Source organism: Lactuca virosa, chromosome 1 (genome assembly GCF_052849685.1).
Source record: "Lactuca virosa cultivar CGN04683 chromosome 1, Lactuca_virosa_CGN04683_v6, whole genome shotgun sequence".
Taxonomy (NCBI): Eukaryota; Viridiplantae; Streptophyta; class Magnoliopsida; order Asterales; family Asteraceae; genus Lactuca; species Lactuca virosa.
This window is the reverse complement of record NC_136426.1, coordinates 15,475,220-15,502,963: the sequence shown is the minus strand read 5'-3', so window position 1 is coordinate 15,502,963 and position 27,744 is coordinate 15,475,220. Positions and strand designations below refer to the sequence as shown.

The 27,744-nt window shown below is 40.5% G+C and overlaps 3 protein-coding genes across 3 annotated transcripts; 1 reads left to right on the top strand and 2 right to left on the bottom strand.

Annotated features, from left to right (window-relative positions):
• The first annotated feature begins 1,011 nt into the window (after positions 1 to 1,011).
• LOC145133247 (Ikzf5 (DUF668)) lies at positions 1,012 to 6,907 on the top strand. The gene is made up of 13 exons (XM_079068172.1): positions 1,012 to 1,280; positions 1,435 to 1,912; positions 2,907 to 3,232; positions 3,331 to 3,423; positions 3,506 to 3,596; positions 4,391 to 4,484; positions 4,702 to 4,799; positions 4,968 to 5,037; positions 5,161 to 5,255; positions 5,447 to 5,563; positions 5,687 to 5,763; positions 6,073 to 6,117; positions 6,194 to 6,907. Exons 2-13 carry the CDS (start codon positions 1,601 to 1,603, stop codon positions 6,729 to 6,731), a joined length of 1,956 nt encoding a protein of 651 aa, XP_078924298.1. The 5' UTR covers positions 1,012 to 1,280; positions 1,435 to 1,600; the 3' UTR covers positions 6,732 to 6,907.
• A 333-nt stretch (positions 6,908 to 7,240) lies between these two features.
• On the bottom strand, positions 7,241 to 10,703 carry CH1 (Pheophorbide a oxygenase family protein with Rieske 2Fe-2S domain-containing protein). The gene is made up of 9 exons (XM_079068187.1): positions 10,470 to 10,703; positions 9,542 to 9,784; positions 9,368 to 9,472; positions 8,998 to 9,279; positions 8,752 to 8,899; positions 8,452 to 8,636; positions 8,235 to 8,347; positions 7,845 to 8,139; positions 7,241 to 7,733 (listed from the first exon to the last, which is right to left on the bottom strand). The coding sequence occupies exons 1-9, from the start codon at positions 10,545 to 10,547 to the stop codon at positions 7,587 to 7,589; spliced, it is 1,596 nt and encodes a 531-aa protein (XP_078924313.1). The 5' UTR covers positions 10,548 to 10,703; the 3' UTR covers positions 7,241 to 7,586.
• A 1,226-nt stretch (positions 10,704 to 11,929) lies between these two features.
• LOC145133234 (lectin protein kinase family protein) lies at positions 11,930 to 14,826 on the bottom strand. Its single transcript, XM_079068164.1, has one exon. The coding sequence runs from the start codon at positions 14,623 to 14,625 to the stop codon at positions 12,136 to 12,138; it is 2,490 nt and encodes an 829-aa protein (XP_078924290.1). The 5' UTR covers positions 14,626 to 14,826; the 3' UTR covers positions 11,930 to 12,135.
• Between the last annotated feature and the right edge of the window lie 12,918 nt (positions 14,827 to 27,744).

Genomic DNA, 27,744 nt, shown 5'->3' with positions numbered 1-27,744 from the left:
CAGTTGGACCTTGAACCTGTGATTGAAGGGTAAGACTTCCATGTCTCTCCTATCTTCTTCTTGACCAAGAAACCCATATGGATTAATCGGATGAAAAGATTCAGAATCTGGTCCATCCATAATGCATTCATAGATTGAATCGATTTGAACATGAGATGGATATGTTTATCTGGGTTCTGAATCGCCGCCAGATTCAAATCGGAAAGATGGAATAACGCCAACACCCACAGTCGTGGATTGAATCGATTCTGGTGAGTTATGGCATTCGAGGGCTAATCGGGACAAATTGCGAACCAAATGGGGTTGCGGCGGTGGCCGACGATGGTGACGATGACTACGGGTTTAGAGGATCATGGTGGTGTCATTGGGTTTAGGGAAGAGTATACGAAAGGAGAGGAAGAGTTTGAGTCATGATCTTCTTGGTAATCGAAGAGAGAGAGAGAGAGAGAGAGAGAGAGAGAGAGAGAGAGAGAGAGAGAGAGAGAGAGTGTGTGTGTGTGTGTGTGTGTGTGAAGTGGGTCCATTCTTTTCTTTTCTATTTTTAATTGATAAAAGATTAAAATAAAAATACAAAAAGGAAATTAGAAGGGTAAAATCGTCCTTTCAGGTTCTCCGAGGACCAAAAACACAGAAATTTCTTAATTTTAGGACTAAAACCACGGAAAATATTCGATTTTGGACCTTCCATGCAAGTAGGAAACTTTTTGGACCCTATCTACAAATTTTATTAACTTATGACTTAAACTCTTATCCTTTAAATCTACATTTGATGGAATTTTGTTTTCAAAGATAAAAGGATTAAAGGATAAGAGTTTAAGTCATAAGTTAATAAAATAATTAACCAATCATTTAAAATAAAAGACTTTAGCAAGAAAAAGTGTAAAAGTAATGAAAATTGATTTATTATTTTTGAAGTGGTGTCAAAATTGTAATTAGTTCCAAAAAAAGAAGTCAATAGTCATAAAAGGTGACGGTAACACTGTCCCGAGCCTTTAATTTTGTGAGCTGTGTTTGCGTTTGTGTTTGGGGGGTTTGACCAGAACTAGAATTAGGCAATTAGGAAGGGGAAGATGGCGTCTTTGGTCTATCGCATTCGTATGGTGGGACACTTGCTACTTCCTCGTTTGTAGCGTCATCGATTGATTCACAGACACTTCTCATTCCAAGGGGCACCGCAACCGAACAATACCATCATAGCAACCTTAACTGTTCCGATCATCGGCGCAGTCACTCCCAGTCAAATCAATCTCTCAACTCTTATCCAATTTCTGCTTTCACTTGTATATGCTTCGCTTGCTACTCTATATTTGTTTCTTGCCCTTTTTTTCTTGTGTAAATTTGACATTTGTTGTTGAATTCTCAATTCTTCGTCGCATTAGTATGCTTCTTGTCTCTATTTTCGTATGCCTAAAGTATTTGGCTTTGTGATTGCAGTTTGTCATGGAGAAATGAACTCGGGTTGCACTGCGTCTGCGTGTAATTAATTGTTTGGGGGAACTTGTTCAAACATTATCGAGGTATTCGAGTTGTTGCTGGCGTTTCTGTATGAACAATTGGCGAGTTGAAGTCAACTAGTTGAAGGTCTTGATTGATCCAGAATATGGGTGGAATATGCTCGAGGAGATCCACCCAAGACAACATAGAAAACGGAAGCTTTCCTCATGTTAATGGACTTAATTATGGTTCTGGAATGGTTTATCAATCTCAAGGACCGCAACAAGCAAATGAGGAATCTATCCCTTCCGGGGAAACCATGGATAACAAGAGGACTCTAAGAGAACCATTTTCTTTTCCAGAAATGAATGCTGCTCCATATGCAATGTCCGATGCTGATGATGGGATTCCTCGTCTTTCTAGGGCTCTATCACATAAATCCAGATCAACAAAGTCAAACACGACTGCAGCTACAAAGGTATATCTTGTTGAGGTGTTCTCTAGTAATGTGAATTTCTGAACATTTGGGATCATACATTTTTCAAACATAACACTTTAAGTTGTATAAATTGCCAAGTAACTTTTTGATAACTGTACATGCTCTTCGGGCATAAAACATTACTTTGGATCATTACCAGTCCAGAAGAGATTGCCTCATGGAAAACCCTAAGGAGGTCTTAATTATAGGATTTCTACTATTGCTATATGTAAAGATTTATCGCACAAAAAACATCAAATGAGTATATCATGTGAAAATGAATCAATGAAAGAACCCTAAACAAAAAACCCTATCATTAGATAGCACGTTTGTCTAAAGAAAGGAAACCTGAATGTCTTTTCGGAGATAGTCATATCTTTTAGCATATGCTTCCAACTGTTACCTAGTTTGTCATGCAACGTTCTTCAAATTTCATTTCAATGAGGTAATGCAACTTTTCGTGATTTGGCACGTGAAAGAATGAGCGTAAATGGGGTATATGTGTGTGTGTGTGTGTGTGAGAGAGAGAGAGAGAGAGAGAGAGAGAGCAATAAATACAACTATATAAGGAATGCGAGATAGTATGCTACATCGATCCGGATCATCTAATTCCCGTTTTACAACCTTATATGTGATAAGCATCTATACCCTTGAAATATCATTTAAATACTACACGGCACCTTATAATACAAAAAAGGTAAAATTTACTTCATTTCGGAATAGATAAATGTACAACTTTTGATAGTTATCATATTGCAAGTTAGGCAAGGAAAGCTTAGATATTGAGTTTATTAATACAAAATCATTTCTAATCTTTATATGTCGCAATACACTAATCTATCAATAATACCTTAGATTGTTGGCAATGAGATACTTAATGAAACTATTACTATATTGTGTGTTCTTAATTATCTATAGGCATTATGATTCTCTTGCTTTTCATGTATATTTGAGATGTATTGGTAGTAGCTAAGTTTTAAATTGGTGAATGCAGGTTTCAGAAGTGAGTTCACTTTTGGGTAAAGCTGGGACTGCTGGGCTTGGAAAGGCTGTAGAAGTGCTGGATACACTTGGTAGCAGTATGACAAGTTTACATGTCAGCAGTGGTTTTGTGTCGGGGGCTGTAACAAAGGGAAATAAAATAACAATATTGTCATTTGAGGTTGCCAATACAATTGTTAAAGGTGCCAATCTTATGCAATCTCTTTCAAAGGACAACATTAAACATTTAAAGGAGGTAGTATTGCCTTCAGAAGGCGTGCAACGTTTAATATCAAAAGACATGGATGAACTCCTCATGATTGCAGCAGCTGATAAGAGGTGCCTACAATGAAAAGATTGCTACTTTTTATGTTTATAACTTTATATACTTAAATGTGTGTTTTTTTTTTTAATGATCTTGCTATTGGTGTTAATAGGGAAGAACTAAAAATCTTTTCTGGAGAAGTGGTTCGTTTTGGAAACCGATGCAAAGATCCTCAATGGCACAATTTGGACCGATATTTTGAAAAGTAATTGCTTGGAGTTAAATCTTCTGTGTCAAATTGGATCCGGATGTTGTTGCTGATGGATTTTATTTTTTACTTTTTTTAGATTGGGATCGGAACTTATTCCCCAGAAGCAATTAAAAGAAGAAGCAGAAACCATAATGGAGCATTTGAAGAATTTGGTCCAGTATACTGCTGTGAGTTTTCACAATGTTTCTGCCATAATTTATTTGCAAACCTAAAAATCAAGAAAAAGGAACTTTACGAATGACAAACTGATTAGGGATCATGAACACGTATGAATGATCTTGACATGTCCATGCTACATGCAAGCTGAATCAACAAATAAGAAATAAATGAACACGTGCGTATAGGATAGGATGCGAAGGCAGCATCAGTAGGCTATATATAGCAAGGATAATGTCAGTCTATTTTGCTATTATGCTATACATTATGAAATTCTACACTTTGATAAAGATGAATAATACCTTAATTTGAAGATATGATGACGTTAAAGCTTTTTCAAGAAACATAAATAAGATGAATGAGACGTGTGTATAGGTTGGCAACATACCATAAGGCCTATATATAATGCATTATGGAAACCACGTGGAAATGGTAGTTTGAAGGGTATATTTATTTCATTCATTCTGTGAATATTTATAATCTTCTAATTCAAGAAACAAATAAAGTGCTTGTGAGCGTTTGTATGGTCCATTCCCATAGAATTCATAAATGCAATGGACCATGCATCTTTAACATGATTGGCATGTGCTTTTTATCAAATTTATGCAGTTATTATTTATGATGTCATAGTCACTTCGCAATCCATGTGGCAATCATATTTTTGTCGTAAGCAACAAGAATTGTTATTCTATTGATCCGAAAATTGTACAAGTGGGAATTGTTAAAACAGATGTGATGATGTTGAGCTATGATTTTATTTTATTTTGTTGTTGAAAATGAGTGTAAGTTGTTTTGTGTGCTGCAGGAGTTGTACCATGAGTTACATGCCTTGGACAGGTTTGAACAAGATTTCCGTCGTAAGCAACAAGAAGAGGAGAATCCCAGTGCTCCTCCAAGAGGTGCTAACTCTCACCTTTTTTTACCAATCTTGTAGATTTTTTAAATGCAAAATACCAGTTTGTTATTATTATTGCTATCTAGTTATCTATCATCATCATCATTATCATTTGTTGCTGTTATTATTATGGGACGCATTATTGTTTTCGTATTTCAAATGCAGTTAGCTGTTTTGGGTCATTGACTTTTTCTTAATTGTTCATGCATAAAAACGTACAGGGGACAGCCTTGCTATTTTAAGGGCAGAATTAAAGAGTCAGAAGAAGCACGTGAGAAGTTTGCAAAAGAAGTCACTTTGGTCCAAAATTTTGGAAGAGGTAACAAACAAACTACAACTATAACTATTTCCGACAGGCGTACCATTTATGGTAGGCTTTTATTACTTTTTTTAGACAATTTTAAGGTATAAGTGACGTTTTGATGTAAATAAGTTGCAAGAAGCGAATATTTGTGTTTCTTTGCTAATAATTATATTGTTGTTTAAGGTGATGGAGCAACTTGTAGACATTGTCCATTTCTTACACATGGAGATTCATACTGCTTTTGGAACTGCTGGTATGTTTCTTAGAGGACTTAAGTCGATGAAATTGTGTTAGAAGTTGACTTTGACTCTTTATATATACCATTATGAAATCCCCATAAGTGTCAAGTATATTATGATAATGAAAATGGTTGCAGATACACAAAAACCGTTAAAAAGCAACCGACAGAAATTGGGAGCAGCTGGTCTTGCACTGCATTATGCTAATATCATCACTCAGATCGATACACTTGTGAGTTTGTCTGATGTTATTAATAAATGTTGATTGTTGTTGTGTGTGTGTGTGTGTATGAGTGGGAGTGGTTTTGCTAAATGCTAGTGTGTGTGTGTGTGTATATATATATACATATGACAAATATATATATATATATATATATATATATATATATATATATATATATATATAATAATATAATATGACAGGTTACTCGGTCAAGTTCTGTGCCTCCAAGTACGAGGGATGCTTTATACCAAGGACTTCCACCTACTATTAAGTCTGCAATCCGCTCCAAGATACATTCTTTTCACCCAAAGGAAGAGGTACCTTACCTGTTTTTAACTTGTTTTCAGATCTCTGTGGTTTAACTTTAACTAACCTCATTTTATAAATGTAATAATAGTAATAAAGTGTTAAGTGAGTGTTTTGTTTTGTGATTTTGGCAGCTTACGATTCCCGAAATTAAAGCAGAGATGGAGAAAACTCTGCAATGGATTGTTCCATTTGCAACAAACACAACCAAGTAATATTCTCTGACTACTAACCTACTGTTTATGTTCCTTTATCGATAGCATTATTCAGTTGAGGATATATTGGGAGTTGTACCAAAAAAAATGGCCAATTTGTGTATCATAGCATCCTACTTCCATTTCTTTCTCTTACAGCATTGTGCTTTAAAAAATATGCTAGTTCAGTCTTTTACTTGTCAAGCTTTTCAAAATTATATTTATACTTATAGCAAGATGATGATTGTTTTCAAAAAGTTTAGCCTATCCCTATAATAGTTAACACCCTTGTAACTTTATGAACTGGAAATGTTGTATGAATACAGAGCGCATCATGGGTTCGGTTGGGTTGGAGAATGGGCAAATACCGGGTAAGTTGTATTTTTGTATTTCTGTTGAAATAATTTAAAGGATTTGTTAAATGTATATTAATTTGGTGATGTGTAGATCGGAAGTGAACAGAAAACCATCATACCCAACTGACTCATTACGAATCGAGACACTCCACCATGCAGACAAACAAAAAACAGAAGAATGTATTCTGGAATTGGTGGTTTGGCTTCACCATCTTGTGTGCCAATCAAAAGCCATAAATGGGCCAAATACAATGAGATCACCCGTTAAATCCCCAATCCGTTCCCCAAATCAAAAGGGAACCCAACTCTCCACAACCCAAACCCAACCCACCTCCTCCTCGTTTCCTCCGGCGTTGACCAGCGAAGACCGGGAAATGCTCCGGGATGTAAGCAAACGGAAACTCACTCCCGGAATCAGCAAAAGTCAAGAGTTTGACATCAGAAGCAGCAGCAATAGGCTCCTCAGTAAGCATCATCGATTGACTAAAAGCAGTAGTCATTCCCCGACTCGGGAAGAAGTTAAGCGAGACCCGTTTCCCATTAAGAGACCATCTTCCGTTCCAGTCATCAACTTCCATCTTGATAGGATTAAGGCCATGGATGTTATCGATGACATTCCAACCGTCTGAATGCTGCTCTATGGAATCCAGTTCATGTTGCTTTCTTGGATAGATTTTCTTTTTCTTTTTGTTGTTTAGAGGTTGGTTTTGCAAATGAGGAGGGTAATTTAGTTGTTTTCACCAAATTGTTGTATGTACAGAAGAAATCATCTTTACTTTACTTTACTTTACTTTCTGTTTCATAATCTATCTCGCCAACTTAACTTAAGTTTTATGTTTCTTTCCTTTCCTTTTCTTGTTTCTTGGTCATTTTCATTTCATGTATAAAAAACCCCTAGCCAGGTATTTACTATTATACTGGTAAATTTGTTTAATCACAAAAATTTGATAGCAACGTTTTTTTACCTATCCAGAAAATTATTCTATGATTTAACCACACACAAAAAAAAAAAAAAATCGACTTTTTCTTTAAAACCACCTTAACCATGTAATTGGGGGGTTTACAAATTATTGATGATACGACAAATTATTTTGTTAGGTTTAAAGATTCGGTTTAATATTAGTGGAGTTAAAAACACTTGTGTACAAATAACTTCCATTTCTAATTGTATTTGTAGCTACAAATAAAAACCAAAATACAACTTCACTCACACCTTCCATTTCAATATAACTACAACATCGAAAACACAACACTCTCACCATTTTCACCAATGAGCCCATAATTTTTTTCAAAAGAATGTAAAAAAAAAAATCTGTACAAGAAACATCTCTCTTTCGTCTCATCAAATTCTTTGACAGCTGTGTCTTCTGTTCTTCAATGACTCAGGATTGATTGCTTGCTTCTTCATGACTCATGAGTGAAGGAGTTAAAAACCAAAAATGAAAAATTAGTTTTGCATTTTTATTTAGTGAAGAGGTAATTAATTACTCATCTCCATCCTCCACTGCTTTTCTCCATAACCGGTATCTTATTCCTAGCTTATCATAAGATACAGGCATGTTCCACACATTTTCACCACTTATCATTCTATCTTGTTGCCCGAGTACAAGTCGTAGATCCTCATTTAGTACCTGAAATCAAAATTCATCCTTATGACTTCTATTAACACTTATCCTACTTTAAAACAGTCAGTTTGTTCCCAATATGATTAAGAAGCATGAAGCATGCAAATATAATGTTACCTTATCTGCAAAATGCCTCCAGAGTATGTGCATGAAAGGGACGTATTGCAAGATGGGAGCAAAATCGAGTGACATTCTGTATAACAGCCTTGTCTTCTTTCTTGATGATGGTAGGCATACATGTAGCTGATGAAGATGTGTTGAACACTGCTTTGTACTTTGCCCCTCCAATTTTCCAGGTTTTGAAATCCCAATGGTTGATAATACCATACACGGGGGACGAAATTCCATATCTATTGGATACGGGTCCCAATATCCTTCCATCGCTGATGTAGGCGTCAAAAATTTAACCAAACTGCAATAAATAAAAAATTACTAAAAATCAATCATCCAAAACTCTGCAAAAGGTTATAGAAAATGTTAAAACCATTAATTAGGATGGGGGTATACCTTGGAACACTCCACCCTTTTGCGAATGTGGAAGTGTGGGTGAAGGGTGCATGTGCAAGATCCAAAAGGTTGTCTAAAAGTAGTCCGTGTTCCACTGGTAGTTCCATCACAATCTGTTTGTTGTTGTATATGAATTTGTTAAATAATATATTCATTTTTAATAAAATAAAAACAACCTACCAATTGGTTTTTCAACTTTAAGTAAAATATAAAATACCTCAGCATGTATTTGGAAACCTTGAGGTGGTAGTAGTGAAGGAACTGTGGGTTCAGAAGGTTCATCACCTGGCCAGATCCATATCATTCCCTCCTTCTCAAAACATTCAAGTGATTTTATCTTCACATTAACAAATTTTGTTGAAGGCATTTTTTCACACTTCCCATCTGCAGAGTACTCCCATCCTGGAGAGTGAAACCAAATATTATTAAAATAACCATTAAAATATATACAATTTTATAATCATTACAAATCTAGTTTTATCATTTGTAAAAGTCTATTTTTTCTTCTAAGTGTTACCATGGTAGGGACATTGGACACGACCGTCATTTACAGTGCCCAAATCAAGAGGACATGCTCTATGTGCACACGTGTTCTTTATACATCCTGGTTTCCCATCCTTCCCACGAAATAATACCCAAGGTTCTTCAAAGCAGTCAATTGGCATCTGCATTGTCAATCAAAAGATGAATTCTTTTTTTTTTTTTTTTATGAGAACTTATATCATGTGGAAAAACTGCAAAACGGAAATGAAAAATGGCTTACCAGAGTGTCCTCCTTGAGGTCCTTAGAGAAAGCAACAGGGTACCAGAAGTTCTTTAAATTAGGATGATAAGGTGGCACTGGACCAGACACATTTAGACCTTTTCGTTTTGTTGTTTTCCTTTCAATAGTTTCTGGAGGTGGTTTTGAAGTACTAGGAGATGAATTTATGCTCTCTGTTGTTGTTATGCTGTTTCTGTCTTGTAAAAGTCTATCATTCACCAAAGTTTCCATGTATGCTAGCTTATCTAAAGTCGCACTAACCCTTTCTTCCGATATATGCATCTGCCATTTCAAGTAGAATTAATACCTTAACATCATATACGTGTCTATTATCAATCAATCCTTCACTAAAATCATGCCAATTCTTTACCTGTTTATGTGCTTCTGCTAGCTCTTCTTGTAACTCTGCTAGATCCTTCTTCATGGTTCCAATGGATTTGTAGTCACGGGCTAAAGGGTTTAAAACATCAACAACCTGGATTCATGTCTAACACTTGAGATCCCAGAAGCCTAATTCATGTATGGAAGTTGAAATTTTTGTTACCTTTTCATGTAGGAGCATGATTGTAAGAAGATCTTGTCTTGCTCGCCAATCACAATATTGTATATCGTATCTAGCCACTTCAAATGCTTGATTTACATCCAAGAACTTTCCTTTACACTGTGGAAATTTAGACCTGGGATCTTCCACATCAAATAAAGTGTTCCATGAGGTTTTCTTGTCCCCCAATCCGCCTCCCTCCCCACTTGTTGCTATGGCAAACACCACAAACCCTCCTCTAACACCCTATAGTCCAACACATCCAGTACAAACACAGTAACACAGATCAGTGTTAAGGGACAACTACTCTTAAGCACAAACAATGACTCATGAAGCTAACAAATACTATTATCAATACATCTTATGCAGCATAATGGTATGAACATGAACTATTTAGACTTTAATGTCATTACTGCACCTGCAGACCATCTTATTATTTTGCACACATAAAACACCATTCATCTATCCATTCCAAGAAAGGTATACTTTGACTTATGAGGTATGATATCACATATCCTAGTTCTCCACTTTACAAAAGGAAAGGAAAAAAAAAGGTATTGGATTATTGCAACAAAATTCATGTTCAAGGACTTTAGCACTAAACTGTATGATAGGTAACTAAAGTTAACTGTATGATGTCCAAATAGAACTTCCCCGTGTCCTTCTCTACAACAATTCGGACTTGCTACCCCCTATTCAGTTACTAGTTTCTCACACATCCTCTAAAATTATGGTTCTGTCCTTATCTATCCTTCTCGGCAAAATACGAAGACAGACATGTAGAAGTTTATGTGATTGGAGGTTTAACGAGTCATGATTAGGATTCAGGCTGCAGTTTCATCGACTAAACTTAGAATTAAAAGAAAAAACACAAACGATTCTGTATCAAAATCATACATGTGTCCAGTATAAAGCATAACAGATAGGGTACCTTTTTGGTGCTCAATTTAGATGATCGAGATAGAGATATTGGAAGAGATAGAGCTGCAGCAGTAGCAATGGCGGTCATGGCGATTGGAAAATGACAAAAGTTTATGGAGAAGAGAGAGAAAATTGGTGAGATTTGTAGCGAAGAAGATTATTTGAGGGAATTTGTAGATATGTGGTTTGTGTGGTGCGCGATCTCGGCTGGCCTGCCGTGCGCTGACAAGTGGAAATGGTTGAAGAGCGTCTGATTCTCTCATGGCCACTGCTTGGTATTTGCCTTCGAGAAATTGCGGGTCCCCTATATCTTGCCACCTCGGCTTTCCTGATATCTTCCTTATCGTTTTTTTCTCTAATTTTTACAGTTTTGGTCCCTGTGGCAAATTCCTAGTTTTTGAATCTCAACACCAGCGCTCCTCATGGTTCACAAGCTCATCAATGTTGATCCTCTAGACTAATGCAGTTATATTTTTCTATTAAGTTCAATAGAAAAGACTATTTTTCCATTGGACCAAAGTTGTTAAAAGCTATAAACTAAAGGGACCATTTCTAAAAAAAGTGAGGCCACAATTTTCACCCTCACCCATCTCTTTGTCTAACCTGTTACTAGGTAGAGCTCCGTCCACCGCCCTTCATGCACGCCACCACAGGGCTCAATTTTTTTCATTATATATTTTTATTTAAAAATAAAAAATTATAATAAAGATAAGAGCCATTTTTTCTTGTTCGTCCTGAGCCTTTAAAAATATTTATTTTTTCAGGACCGGCCATGCTCTACAGATCTGGTCCTTATCCTCACTATATTTTCTCCTTTGCCTATATCACTACCCTCACTAGATCTGCTCCTCCGCCTTTATGGTAGAGCATTCGACATATTTTGCCCTTCTCTTCTCCGAGTATATATCGATTTGTTTTAATCATGTTAAGTTATGGTTTTGATTTGAATTTAGCATTTTTATTTTGGTTTAAGCTTTTTAGAACCAGAAATAGAATAATGTATTTTGATTTTTTAATTTTCTTTAAAATTATTTTTAAATCTCTTCAAAACTAGGGATGGTGGTGGATGGTAGGATTGGCCGGAGATTGACGGTGGGTGTGGGGTTGGTCAGATATGGTGGTGGTGTAAAGGGAAAAGGGAAAGTGATCGTGTAACTAGTGGTATATGATGATGATGGTGGTATACAAAGGAACAGTGTAGGCCATTATTTATTTAATAATAATAATTCTGAAAAACAAAAAATAAGCATTTTAGTCCTCTCATACGTACTAATAGAGGGAGGGACTATTGTTGATGCATCTGTGTTATATTTCAAAATTTGGACCAAACTTGAGCTGTATATCAAGGGACCAAAACTGTAATTTACTATAAAATAAACGTATTTGAAAGTTGGTATTTCATGTCCAGCTAATTCTTATAGTTTTACCAATTTGACCAATTACACTCTTAATTAAGTAAATGGATCAAAATTACACTTCAAAGTATCATATGATCCATTAATAATCTTTAAATTATCTGACAAAGCAATGTTGATACATGTTATTAGGTTTGAGCATAATTGATTACAAACTCTACCATTACTACTTACATATATCTTCTAATAATACATACATACACAAAGTCGCAAACTTCATTCCAAAACATCACAACATGCAAAATGAAAAACGTAACGATTTCACATAGTGACCGATTGCAACAATGACGATGATGCCCTCTCAATATTCATCCCCGAAGCAAACGACGACGCCTTTGGAGTCTGAAGAGAAGAAGACGATGAGGGTGGCTGCACCGATGGTGCTAAGGTCGAGACACTGCTACTCATATACGTGCTAGTCCCAGCAACCGACCCGTCTATGGCTGACCCAACCTTCGGGGCAGGTGGTTTCTCAATCTCGGTCACCCCTTCCAACATCTGAACCACTTTCCCCATCATCGGTCTTTGTGATGGTTGTTCTTGAATACACCAAAAACTCACTTCAATCACCCGCCGAATTTGATCCATATCGAATTCATGGGTCAAAATCTTCGGGTCAATAACCGAATCCATGTTCCCCTTTTCAAACTCCTCGTAAGCCCAAACCGAAAACTTTTTCCGGTTGGTCCGATCCGAAACCTCAAAATTCCGTCTCCCGGACACAATCTCCAACAAAACCATCCCGTAACTGTAAACATCCGATTTCGATGTAATCGGGAGGTTGGCGAGCCATTCGGGAGCCAAATACCCGCGGGTCCCACGCACACTTGTCAATGTCCGATACCGATGGTCTTTCGGGTTCACGAGTTTCGCGAGCCCAAAATCGGAAACTTTCGAGTTATAACTCTCATCTAAAAGAATGTTTTCGGGTTTTATATCACAATGAATAATACAATCCCGACATTCCTCGTGTAAATACGTTATCCCACGGGCCGTCCCAAGCGCGATATTGTATCGGGATTCCCAATTCAATTGTTGTTCCGGGACAAAAAGGAAGTTATCGAGGGACCCGTTTTTCATAAACTCGTAGACTAAAAGACGATGACGCCCCTCGGAGCAAAACCCAATTAGTCTCACGAGGTTTAAATGATGGGTGCTACTAATTGTTGCGACCTCCATACGGAATTGTTTCTCGCCTTGTTCGATTCCTTCAAGTTGTTTGACTGCAACCACGGTTCGGTTCGCGAGGACCCCACGGTAAACCGCACCGAACCCGCCCGACCCGAGCTTCTCCTTGAACCCTTTTGTGGCCCGTTGGAGGTCTTTGTATGAGAACTGGACCGGTGCACCGGATGCATACTCCAGAAGTGCATATTGGGCTGATAACACCCCGAGTTTTGGGCTGTTTTTACAACACCAGAACCATAAACCGAGTTCCGCGAGGATTAATCCTAATAAAGTGCCGATAACCACCACAATTACTATCCATGGACGGAGCTTCCATCGTTTTCCGTTCTCGGAAGTGGGAGATGGGTTTGGTGTTACGGGTCCACAGACTTTGAGATAGGAGGTGCTTGGTAGCGCCGGCGACTGATACGCACTCACAAAGCTTGGGACTTTTAAGTAACACAACCCTGTGCCATCTGACAAGGAGGTGGATGCGATGCAGGAACCACTAACGAGACAATTTAATCTGCAAGCGGAAATCCCGATAAAGAATACCTGAGATGATAACTCCGGTGGGTATGTCAAGAACTTGGCGTTATCGAGCTCTAACATTGTTGCGCTACCTGGGCAGTTTGCGATTTCGACCTTCCTCCGGCACCCTTTCCGACCGTCGGTGGGATCAATCGGGTCGAAATTCTGTGATGGACAGCCGCATACAGGATTTGAACCGTTGTAACTACAAATACCCAGATTGCCACAGTACCCGAATACCTGACATTGATCGCTTACAGCAGCCCATCTCATGAATTGATTGCCGGCATTACCCAATGAGGAGCTGTAAATTCTCAGATTACCATCGTTGTCTAATTTGGTGAACCTGAATATATCAGGGCCTTCAGCATAATCGCTACTGTAAGCCATGATTACGGAAGTGGAAAGCATCGGATCTGAAAGAGATAGAATCCCGATTGGTTGGAGCCCTAAACTTGGTGAAGTTAGGTTAGTGTTGATGGAGGAATTCAACCCTAAAGTCCAGTAGACAATGGAATCGTTCCATCTAAGAGTTAAATTCCCAGAATTAACCAATCGAAAGGAGTAAAGCCCAGAACGCAAAACATTATTCACTGTGAAATTCTGGCCGGGAAGTATGGTGTCTGAGGGATTATCGAATGTACTCCATACAGAAACGGATCCGTTGCGGAGGACGAAATTACCTGAATCATCAAGTGCAGCTACTGTGACGCCACGACCGGCTGTATTGGACTGCCAGACGACGGAGCCGGATGAGCCGTTGACGAGACGGAGATTACCGTCGGGGAGGAAGGTGAGGGAGGCGGTGGAGTCGGCTACGCCGGCATCTCCTCCGGCTTTCCAGACTGATATGTTGTTGTAGGTGATGGCAGCAAAGTGTGCGTCGGGGGTTTCGGAGATGAAGCCAAGAGAGAAGGTCTGATTGGGTGAGTTCCATTTTTCGTTTGGGTTTGCAGCGGAGAGAGATTGACCTGGTCGAATATCGGCGGCGGCGGCGAAAGAAAACAGGATTGTCGATAGAAGTAGTTGTAGAAATAGGTTGAAGGAGATCATTCTCGGATGCTCTGGTGGTGTCTGTTGAGCATCCCAGATGAATTTGTGAAAAAATGGAGGTGGGTGGGGAGTTGAAGGGGGAGAAAGAGACACGGCGAAATGTTGATGCCAGTGGGAACGAAGACTTTGACTTGCCCCTGGTATGCAGTCATCGGAAGGCTTATTCCATGTTTCATCCCTCCTCCCAAACCACACGATTGTTGAAACAACAATATTATGGACTATTAATTACCATTAATGTCAAACGCTAATATCACCAAACAACAGCTAATGTTGTACAAAGTTTTGTAGTTTGCTCACTCTATTCTCTATACATGTCCGGTAATCGAATCAAATGATCATAATAGTATAAATATAGTTAAAGACATTTTCCAAACAAATTTTATCTATACATCCGACTTATTGGTAATTTTGCTTATTACACATTTAAAAACAAAAAAAATACATATAAATTACTATTAAGCCAATTTAACAAACAAAAAAAACATTTTGTTGGTATATTTTATGGTTTAGCAGTTAATATTTTGTTTTTGGGTTAATGACCTATAAGGCTATTAGGTATGGGCAACGTTCATGGGGGCGTTCTCGCACGTTATAACGGCACAAACACCGCCCCATTTCCCGTTTTTGTGCGTTATAAGTCTGTCCGTTGCTTCCCGTTACCACCACAACATCCTATAACGTCCGTTTTCTTCTTTTTTCTTCTAAAAACATCGGTGATCGACGTTGCCTACACCGACCAGTTTAAAAGTAATAAACTTTATGTATATACATTTAATCATTTATGTTATTTTTATACATATGATCAAGCCTAGCCCTTAGCACATACCGAGTGTGCGACCGTACAGGACCCACGTTGTTTAAGGTCACGATTATTTTACCTATATTGTATATACTATATATAATAGATTTGAGAACAAGAACAATAAAACGATTATATCGGAGATGGCTAGAGTGTTTGATATTCAAGTTTGATGATGCAAGTTTGAAATTAGACGCTAGCACTCTATTTTTATTACGTTTCTTATCCAACTCCTTATCCCTCAGAACATAAAAACCACTACATTAAATTAATACATGCTACGTCATTAAATAATACCCTAGTAGTCTATTAGGTAGCGTTTGACATGTAGAACAGAACTTGACAGAAGATAACAAATTCATTTCATAAGGCGTTTGACAAAAGTAGGACATGGACTAAGTAGAACAAAAACTAAATTCAACGAGACTAATTTTATAAACTGTAACGTCCCAAAAATTATAAGGTAAAAATTTCATTTTTAAATCAACCATAAACACCATTTATCCCTTTCAATCATTCAAAAGTATATCGGAGTAAAATAGTTATCAGAGTACAATTCCCAAAATCATAAAGTGCGGAAACACAGGTGGATGTGCTGCGATCAAGTCAGGTCCTTCCTTTTCGAACCGAAAGTACCTGAAACCATAACCATAAACCGTAAGCACAAAACTTAGTGAGTTCCCCAAAATACCATATACACAAAACATACATGTGTCATGGGCTACCCCCATGGTCTTTCCTTGCAATGCCGATGGGCCAAATGTCGGTCTTACATACGAGTGTCAGGGGCCAGATCTTGATCTTTCATTAAATTGTCAAGGGTCAGATTCTGGTCTTTCATACAATTGTTAGGGGCCAGATCCTGGTCTTTCATAACAATTGTCAGGGGCCAGATCCTGGTCTTTCATACAATTGTCAGGGGTCATATCCTGGTCTTTCATACAAGCATCACAGAGACAACTAGCATTCCACATAACAAGTAATGGGTTGAGATTGGTGTCTTAGGCCCATGCATATAGTGAGAAAACTTACCTCAAATTGTTTAAACAACCCGATAAATGCTCCGCACTAAATATCATCAAATAATACACTAATTAATAATTAGGTCATAAACTATAACCGGGGCCCCAACTCATCATCCTCTACCTCTAGGTTAAAAGACTATTTTACCTTTTCCATACTGGGCCCAACTAGCTTGGCCCAACCCAATGGCACCAAAAAGCTCAATATGGCCCAAACTCCTAAATGATACCCAAAGCCCATTATAGACCCAAATCCAGGAAGGCCCTAAGCCTAACAATGGCCCAAATTCAGAAATACTAGTGGCCTAGCAAGGCCCAAAATCCTAATAGTCCAAATATGGGCCAAAACACAAAAGTCAACTAAAGTCTACAACAGTTGAGTACGCCCAACGTACTCAGACTTACGCCCTGCATACACCACCTTGGGCTAGTACGCGTTGCGTACGAGCTGGGTACACCCAACGTACTCCACAACAAGCCCAACTTTCCATTAAGGGCTTAATTGGTTAAGCCACTAAGTCCACTTCTCTGATCTGAACCTAAATTATGTCTTAACTCGTAAATTTGGCAACTTTACTCCTTTGCATGTCTTAATGGGACCCAATACTCAATAAAAACTCATAATAAGAACCCTAACTCATGCATGGTCCAATATAATACATCAAGATTGCATTTTTATGCACACGAAGCCTCAAAAGTGCTAAGGTCTACCATCCCTAGCTTATGGAGTAGCTCATACTCTCAAGCATGACTTAAGGGAACATAAAAAGCATAAAAACAAGCCCTAACTAGATCTATCAAAATGAACCATCAAGTTAAGAGCTTTACACCTCCAAAAGCTTTCCAAGTTGGTGATGATTCTAGATCCACAAGCTTTAGCCACACCAATGCGACTTCCAAGAGTTCTTCCTCCTTCAAGATCACCAAAAAACCTTTAAAGTTCACTTCCAAGCTCAAAACACAAATGGCAATTAGGGTTTCGTTCTTAGGGTTTGGAGAGGTGGAGGCTGAAGATAAGAATGGTTCTCAAGAAGTTAAGGTTTTTAAATAGGGTCCAAGACCCAAAACTAGGGTTTTGGTCTATTTAGTGTACGCCCATCGTACAAATTGTACACCCAACGTGTGTGGGTAGTCTATCGCGATCATCTGAGCCTCGTACGCTCAGCGCACTCCTTGTACGCCCAGCGTACTCGGTGTCACACCCCGGCCGTCGGCAGAAACACCGGGTGGTGTAACATCATTTCTCGTATCATAGTTATTAACTTCCTGAAAACACATGCAATTTAAAATACGTCAACATAAAGTTGGTGAGTTCACAGGTTTTGACTCTAAGTAGAAATAATACTTTTTCTCAATTCAAAAGTATAGTTTTGAAAGTATCGTTTTGACTCTCCAACATTTAGTATCTATATATCCTAGGTATAATGGTTTACTTACCAAATAAGTAGTATACCTATAAGTCTCATACAAATGTTTGTAATCCCATACAAACTAAGGTTGCTATGTATAAATCTTATTTCAATTCTATACGAGTAAAACCGCTACGTATAAATATATTTTAATTCTATACGAGTAAGTAGAATAGGTATAGTGGTCTACTTAATATACAAGTAATATACCTACTAGATTCTTATACTTAGAGCATCAGGCCTCGCCTGGCATCGAGCCCTGCTCGGTATACAGATATGTCTCTCTTAGGCCTCGCCTGTCTCCAGGCCCCGCCACTCAACACATACAATCATATAACATAGCACATAACGCATAAACTAAACATACTCTACTGAATCCATGTACTAAGGCCTCGCCTATCTTGGGCCCCGCCCCTGTCCTGCTACTGGTGAGTCATGGAACCCCGTCCATGCTCCTGCTAATAATGAGATACGGCCCCCCGCCCACACTCATCTCTCTCCTAACTCGGGCCTCGCCCCTGCTCTACTACTAATGAGATATGGAACCTCGTCCATACTCTGCTAATGGTGAGATACGATACCTCGCCCACACTCACCTCCCTACCAGGCATATACAAGTATCACAAAGACAACAAGTATAAACTAGCATACAAACATTCCTCGGACTCCCGCCCGACATCGGACCTTGGTCCGAAATAACATACTTGTTGGATATAGTGTCTAAGTCCATAACTATATTTGGTATGTACTTGACCCGACCCGGCATGGTCCATTTGGGTTGCACTTCACCCGAACAATTTATGGATAATCGTTTGAGAATAGTATAAGTTATGATTTATTAATATATTATAAGTCCTAATATATTAATATAAAATCATATTATTTAATTAGTATTGATCTATAATTAATCTAGAATTAATTTAGAGATCAAAAGTATGACTAATTAAATATGGGCTCTTGTATTTATATAGTGTGGGCTAATGCTTATTTGGAATGGGCTAGGCTTGCATGGAAAGTCCATGGATACTCCATGGAGCTTTAACCCATGGATCTCATGGAAATGAAAAGACATGGGTATTAGGGTTTACATGGATGTAACCCTAATCCACCACACTATATAAAGGAGGCTTTGGTTCTTGAAATTGCACTAGTTGATGTGTGTAAACTAAGAGGGCCGATTTCAAGAAGTTTGTGACTATTCTCTCAAGTTTCCAAGTTTGTGGTGATTTGTGACTTCCATTTGAGGCATCCACATTATTGGTGCTAGGCTCTCAAACTCCAAGCAATCAACTACTACTACAAGGTAAGTAATTCTACTAGTTTTATTTGATTCAAGTACCCCATGCCATGCTAGTTAGGATAAGAACCTTGGAAAAATAATTATTTGCATGTATCTTAGTCAAACATAGATCCAAGGTTTCTAGGGTTGCATGTACACCATAGGAGTGTTAGAATGCTGAAAACCCATCAATACTAGCATACAGTGCCTAGGGCTAACCCCCGGGTCTTCCTACTCATAAACTACATGGGCCGGCATTATGGTCGTAGACCCATTCACACAGTTAGTAGACTCACCTCTCACTGTTGAAGACCTGCTGATACTCTTCTTGCTGCTAGCTGGCAATCCTCCGGACTGCTGATCCTTCAAATCTCGAACTTCTATTAACTGCCAAAGTAACAATTAGACCACAATATTCCAAAAGTCAATCCAGGTCAACTTGGTCAAAGTCAACCTCCAGTTGACTTGACTCGTCGAGTTGGTCTACCAACTCGTCGAGTCCATGCTTCTCCAACTCAATACAACCACCGATCCTACCCGTCGAGTCTAGCAAGAACTCGACGGGTTCTCCTTCAGTCCTACAATCGGGACCATCTTCAACCGACCCGCCAAGTTCATCCTTGAACTCGTCGAGTTCATCTCCCTCTTATGAATGTCCAGATTATGACTCGCCGAGTTGTATGAACAACTCGTCGAGTCCATCTTCATAAACTAAGAAGATTGCCTTAGACTCGCCGATTTCCTCATTAAACTCGCCGACTACGATGATCTTCATGCCCGCTATGGACCTAGACTGACTGAGTCCCATACCAACTCAACTCATACCCTTTAGCAGAAGGGTTTTATGGCAAGAAAGCAGACTGACTCGCCGAGTCCCATAAGTGACTCGCCGATTCCCTCTATGTCTCATTCTATTCAGACGATTTCAGTCGAGCACAAGGCATCCAGGACCTAGATCTAACCTTCTATGGTCGGAATATCACGCAAAGCTACTGCCTTTACATCCATGCATGGCCCTTTTTGCTCAAAAGGCCCAAACAACCTCTTAAACTTTGCATGGGGAGTTCTAATGGCATAAAGCTTGCACCTTTATGCCATAACAGCCCTTAGTGGTGCTAGATCTGAAACCACAAGCCCTTGGGATGTCCATTCCTCTCATGCTAGGGTTCTTGGACCAAAACCCCCAAAGGTGACAAAGAAGAGATCTATGAAACCACAAAGCAATGTAGAAACTTGATTACCAGAAAATGATGAAGATGAAACAAACTTCCTGGATCTACCACCTTCTCCTTGAACCTCTAACCTCCTTCTCCTTTCTCTAGCCTCCAAGATCACTCTAACTCCTTTAATAATGACTTACACACTCCAAGAGAACATTAGGGTTTTGTAGGTTAGACTCTGAGTAATGGAGGCTACAAATGAGGCTGATAGAATGAGAATGAGATGCTTAAATAGGGTACCAAGTCCGAAATTAGGCTTTCCCAACCCAGACCAGACTCGCTGAGTCAGTCCCCCGACTTGTCGAGTCGGCCACTTAATCCGCGACCCGGAACTCACTCCTACTCGTCGAGTTCCTTTATGGACTCGACGAGTTAACTCCTTGACTTAGGGTTTTCCTTTCCTTTCTTGGTTTGCTGGATTAGGGGTGTTACAGCTCTCCCCCACTTAAACTAGACTTCGTCCTCGAAGTCCGCTACGGCCAACTATCCTGCAATTTGCTCACACCCTTCCTGCCCGATGCACACTTCACTTGCTCGGTCCAATCCTCGGAGGACTGCCTACAATGGCCTTCTGCCCGGTCATTCCGGCTAAAACTAGTCCTTGTAGATAATAACCTCGAGTGCACTCTAATCCCCGTCAATCCTGGGAACACAACTTACTCAACCGGCAATCCTTCCGGTACTCCCCGAGTACTTATGTTGGACATCCTAGGGGTTCACCCCTTTTCCTTGCGCGTTTACTAGCCTTCCCAAGGCAATGTTCCATAACTAACTATCTCTTCTATCACTTTGAAGGACATACCCTTCAGGGTATCCATTACTCCAGCCACTGCTAGTGCTGGTCACTACTGCCGATACACACTGAATGCTTCTTACTTCTATAACTTAGTGCTGAGCACCCAACCTAGCGAATGGATCAGATAATCCTTCGAGTAAAAGATTCATCCCTGCAACGGTTAGACTCATACAATAGCTGCGCAACAGGTTCAAACCCTTCCCTATGAGATTATTTAACCCTGATGTGAGAGGCGTAGCACTCCCTGGTCAACTAGCTGCCCCATACCGTACTTTTCTTATCACCACTATCCTTGTCTTAAGATTCTGATGTTCCTTATCCACCTTCCACATGAACCGAGACCACCCTGGTCCCACTAATCTGCCGATAATTGGGTTACCGGACTCCCACCGGTTACTACACCCCAGCACAGCCTCTCAGTCGCTCCCAACGACTTCCGAAGAAACTTCAGCTATCTACAACTGCTCTATCCACCCTGCCACTCTGGCCCTACAAGTCCTGGGATCCTCAATCCCCTATCCTGACCCTACAGTCTCTACCAGTCCCCACCGGTATCACTATAATCGCACGGGCCTCACCCACGGGTCTCACCCGAACCATTCTACTGAGCTACCCCGCTCCTAGGTCTCACCTATACTACTACTGACATACGGGCCTCGCCCACGGATCTCACCCAACTGTATCTTGGAGCGGCCTCTCCCAAGGTCTCACCTCTCTAGGGCTATGCAGGCCAACTCCATACTAAATCTCAACGAACTATCCTTTCCTGATCCCTACTTTGATAACTAGGAGATACGGGCCCTTGCCCACACTCCTCTGACTGGCTACTAACGAATACTGTAGCTGCCCCGCAGTCCTACCATGCTTTCCATGCTGTCTTTGCCACTGACTACTAATCCGAAAACATCCCATGTCGGTCATTCGCACAATCTACAGCCCGACTTACTCGAGTCCTGCTAGCGATCCTCCGACCTGGTTTCCCAAACCAACCCTCAGCTATCATAATATACGATCTCAACGTTGGTAAGTTTCTCAAACTCCTAACTCCTGCACTTCTCTACCTACACAGCCCCTCAGACTGCTATCCTTTCCTTCTCGAAGGTCACTAATTCCTCTAGGTTTCGCATGCCGCTGCCCCAGAATATTTGGAGGTTTCTCCCCCACTTCGATCCTGCTAAATCCTTACAGTTCGCAACTTGGAAAAGATTCCACTCCTTCCTATTATCCCATGACGAATCTTCTAATGACCCAACGCTTACTGCTGCTAGTGATCCGAAACTCGCTAGCGTCAAATCCGAACCACTCTTGAAGACTAACAGAACACTTCCCGAACCCCACTCACACCTGTTACAGTGACTGCATCCTGCAACGTCCGGTGCTGCACGCGTCTCCACTGTAGATAACTGAAAAGCCCTGCTCCTCACCGCAGGCGCCTCTGCCCGGCCCTGACGGCCATCAGTGATCCTCAACGTCGCAGGGGCATGTGCTATCACATGTCCTGCGGAAAGCAAACTCGGGCACTAGGCCTTCTTGTGGCCCTGCTGACTATAGTGGAAAACAGATTAGATCTGATCCCTGGGTGGTGGTAGCAGTACAATCCCTGCTAAAATGACCAGTCCGGCCGCACTTGAAGCAACCAGAATCACCACCACTGCCACTCCTGCACGCTCCCTCGTGCGTCCTCCCATACTTGTCACAACGACTGCGGCCCCGGTAATCTCTCGATCTCGCATCTGGCCCCTTGGGCTTCTTGCCTGTGCCTGTGGCTGTCTGAATCCGATCCGGCTTCTTCTTTCTCTCTGTCTCCAAATCAATCTCCCTTTCTCTGGCTCGATCAATCATATCCTCTAACGTCTTGCAGCTGGACCTGCTCACAAACTGCCTGATGTCACTCCTCAACATCTCGTGATATCGGGCCTTCTTCATCTCCTCGTCCACCATATACTGCGGAACCAGAAGAGCCCTCTCCCTGAACTTGGCGGTGATCTCCGCCACAGTCTCAGTCGTCTGCTGAAGGTCCTGGAACTCCCGTGCTAACTGTTGTACCTCAATCACTGGTGCAAACTCAGCCTTGAACCTGGCCGAGAAATCACCCCATGTCATCGCCTCTAACGCGACATCATCCCTTATAGCGTGGCCAACCTCCTCCCACCAATATCGCGCTCTATCCTTCAGAAGAAAGGAAACGAGTCTGACCTTGTCCCCCTCAGGACACCTGCTGGAACGAAAGGCGTTGGCAACATCGGCCAACCACCTGTTGTTAGAAATGGGGTCCCTAGCCCCATGATAATCTGGTGCTCCACAAGCTCTGAACTCTCGAAATGTCAGGGTAAGCGCCCCCATCATGGCTACCATCTCAGTGCGAAAGGCTCCCAACCTCTCATCCAAAATCTCCAGTATACCCTCCTTGACCGAACCAAAGATCACAGGAGTCTGGTCTAGGATACTGCGTGTAACCTCAGCTGCAATAAACTCTGTCATCCGCTCCTCGAGCTGCTCGACTCCTGAACCTAAGCCCGATCCCTCTCTGATGCCTGATCCGCCCACTGGTCTCTCACACAAAGTCACCATGCTCGCAAACATGTCATAACAACCATCAGGATACACATTACTAACGAGGGATCACACACGCACTACTAGTTCCCTGGTTTTATCTCAGCCCTCCTCGACTCGAGTACGGATCCTCTGCTTTCAGTAGTATGGGCCCCTACTACCTTCCACATCTATCCATACTTTCCTCAAGAATTTCCTCGACTCCACCAAGTCCCTTACTACTACTGCTCCCATCACTACTCTCATCCTAGGCTTGCCCTAGGGTAACCTCCAACTCATTCCGTCCTCAGCTGCTGAAAGACTTCCCATTAATGCTAACTAGTTACCTCATGAATATAGCCACATGCAAAAGAGATCAGATAATCTTTCGAGTAATAGACTCATCACTAGAACGGTTAGACTTAAACGAGAGCTGTGCAATAGGGTCAAATCCATCACTCTGAGATTATCCAGCCTGTGCCACATGTGAATTAGCATATTCACTTAATAGCTAGCTCACATTACTAAGAGTCCCACAAGCACAAAGCAATCAGCATTCAGACAATGGGAAATAAACTAACCACATAATCCAATCAAACTGTTCTATCCTCTACTCATGAATATGTACTAGCATGCAATTCATAAAGCTCATACACATATAACAGGTACATAAGGCATCCTCCTAGATCCTTAGCCCTAATCTAGCATGCAACTCTAATAAGCATATCATAACATAACTTGTATGGGTATTTTGGGGTACTTACTTGAGCTCGGCTGATTGCATGCACCACACCTCTTTTCTTCTTTCTCAAAGTTCTTTTCTCTTTTCAAAACTCTTTTCTTTTTCTAGAAATTCCTTTCTTTTCTCAAAGCTCTTTTTCCAAAAATGATTTTCCTTTTGAAAATTTTCATACCAATTCCTCAGTTTGAGTCCAGACACACCCGAGAGCGTGCCCGAATCCCTCAAACCAAGGCTCTGATACCAACTTGTAACATCCCAAAAATACTAGCCAAAAATTTCTTTTTAAAACATTACTAAATCATAGTATCAAATCATTTCAAACATACTAAAAGGTTTATATAACAAATCAGAGTATCTTTTCAAAACACTTGTTCATTTTATCAGAGTAAACATCCCAGGCTAAACTTCTTTGGTGTGTGTCATGCGATCATTCCGAGCTCTTCCCTCCGCTACCGGAAGTACCTAAAACCAAAACTGAAAACCGTAAGCACGAAGCTTAGTGAGTTCCCCAACCTACCACATACCACATACATATCCACAACCCTTAGTGGTGCTAGATCTGAAACCTCAAGCCCTTGGGACGTCCATTCCTCTCATGATAGGGTTTTTGGACCAAAACCCCCAAAAGTGACAAAGAAGAGATCTATGAAACCACAAAGCAAGGTAGAAACTTGATTACCGGAAAATGATGAAGATGAAACAAACTTCCTGGATCTAACACCTTCTCCTTGAACCTCTAACCTCCTTCTCCTTTCTCTAGCCTCCAAGATCACTCTAACTCCTTCAATAATGACTCACACACTCCAAGAGAACACTAGGGTTTTGTGGGTTAGACTCTGAGTAATGGAGGCTACAAATGAGGCTGATAGAATGAGAATACGATGCTTAAATAGGGTACCAAGTCCCAAAATTAGGGTTTCCCAACCCAGACCAGACTCGCCGAGTCAGTCCCCTGACTCGTCGAGTCGGTCACTTAATCTGCGACCCGGAACTCGCTCCTACTCGTCGAGTTCCTCTATGGACTCGACGAGTTAACTCCTTGACTTAGGGTTTTCCTTTCCTTTCTTGGTCTGCTGGATTAGGGGTGTTACGCAATATCTCATGTAAACTTTGACGGCGTTCTATAGTTCTAATAACAAAAGCATTTTCGTGTCTAAAACCCTAAGTTACTAGACTATGTTTTTAAACATTACTCCTAATTTCATAACATTTAGGCAGTATAACAGCTATAACTTGAAGTAAAACCAGGTTTTATCTTGACATAAAACCAACAATAATATATAACATATCAAGTTTTATCTTGACATAAAACCAACAATAATAACATATAACATATCACGTTTTATCTTGACATAAAACCAATAATAACAACATACTTTTTAACATATATAACTCCCGAATATAACTTCGGAACTATATCGCACACAACATATATATAGAATCCTAAGTATAACTCAAGATCTACATTAATACAAGAACATGCTAACAAGTTGATATAGTTGTATATATTCAAAATATTATATTTAGAACAACTATATCCCGGTTAATTTAACTATCTACATTGATACTAATATACTATCATATAGACATAATAGTAACGTATATACAATATTTAGCATGCGTTTTCCCCCGAAATATTAGAAAGTTGGGCCGTGAAACTCACCCTAGTAACGTGATCTATAGAATCTAAATGGTCAGAGGCTCATCGTAGTCAAGCTCGGGAAGGGAAATGGCCTTCGGAAACGAGAGAGAGGGAAAAGAATTGGTGTAAGGAATGAAAGGGCTGAACTTGCTATTTATAGGGTGTTTTGGGGCCATTCACGTCATGAACATGATAGGTTCACGTCGTGAACTTCCATGAGTCATCCCGTAGCCTTAACGCGTGTTTTCTAGCTCCGATTAGTGTCTGTTGACTCGTCACGTCGTGAGTTAAGTCAATTTAGGGTTTCTGACAGCTATATCTTCGGAAGGTCGTAACTTTTTGCATACTGTGACATCCCAATTTTCAAGTCCAAAAATTTCTTTTTAATTAACTGACTCATAAAAACATTCATAAGAAAATACTGTGAAAACACATCATCTCATAACACAATGCATCATGTCTGAAAACCCAAGTCATAAAATAATAACATATCAGAGTACAATCCCAGAAAACTCCATGCGAAAATCATGTGTGTGTGTGATGCGCTGCTACACTGCCGACTCTTTCCCCTTAAACGAAGAGGTACCTAAAACCAAAACTAACACTGTAAGCACAAAGCTTAGTGAATTCCCCCATCATACCACATACCATACAGTCATATCGCATATATACTGACGGGCAATTCTGGGGGGCCCAACCTACCCAGTACGGCCATTCTGGGGTGCCGACCTACCCGTGTCAAGCCATTCTGGGGTGCTGACATACCCATGTCAAGCCATTATGGGGTGCTGACCTACCCTTCGGTCCTATCAACCGAACCTCGGGGACTATTCCACCCCCTACTGCTACTATCACATATATCATAACGTAAACATACTGTCAGACGTTTCTGGGGTGTCCGACCTACCCTTCGGTCCTAACAACCGAACTTGAGGACTATTCCCTCTCTACTACCACTATCACATATAACATATCATGCCAGCCTATAATCATATCATCACATACTGTCAGACATATCTGGGGTGTCTGACCTACCCTCCGGTCCTAACAACCGGACTCTACTACTGTCACATATACATATCATGCTAGCATATAACATATCAGGTAGTAGCAAACTTAGATGAATATCATAAAGACAATCACCCAACATACAACTCCTACTGGTGGGTCGGCATTGTGGCCGTAGACCCACCGCTACTGGAAGGTAACTCACCTCGAACGAGTAGCTGCTGATAATCTGTGTGGGAAATCTCTGTCTGCTGCTGCTCCGGAAATCCTCCGACTATAATCCCCACAAAACACTTAATCAGAGTCTGAAATCTATTCTTAGGGTAAAATGACCATTTTACCCCTGACCAAGTCCAAGTCAAAGTCAAAGTCAACTTCCAGTTGACCCGACTCGCCGAGTTGGGCCGCCAACTCGTCGAGTCCCTATCTCTTCAATTGTCCTCATCCACGACTCTACTCGTCGAGTTTAGCGACGACTCGACGAGTTCCTCTTCGATATGAACATCGAATGAACCTTCATCCGACTCGCCGAGTTGTATGAACAACTCGTCGAGTTCACCTTCATCTGATGAACAAGTTCTGACCTTGACTCGCCGAGTTGTATGAACAACTCGTCGAGTTCATCTTCAACCATAAGGAGATTGCCTTGGACTCGCCGAGTCTGTTC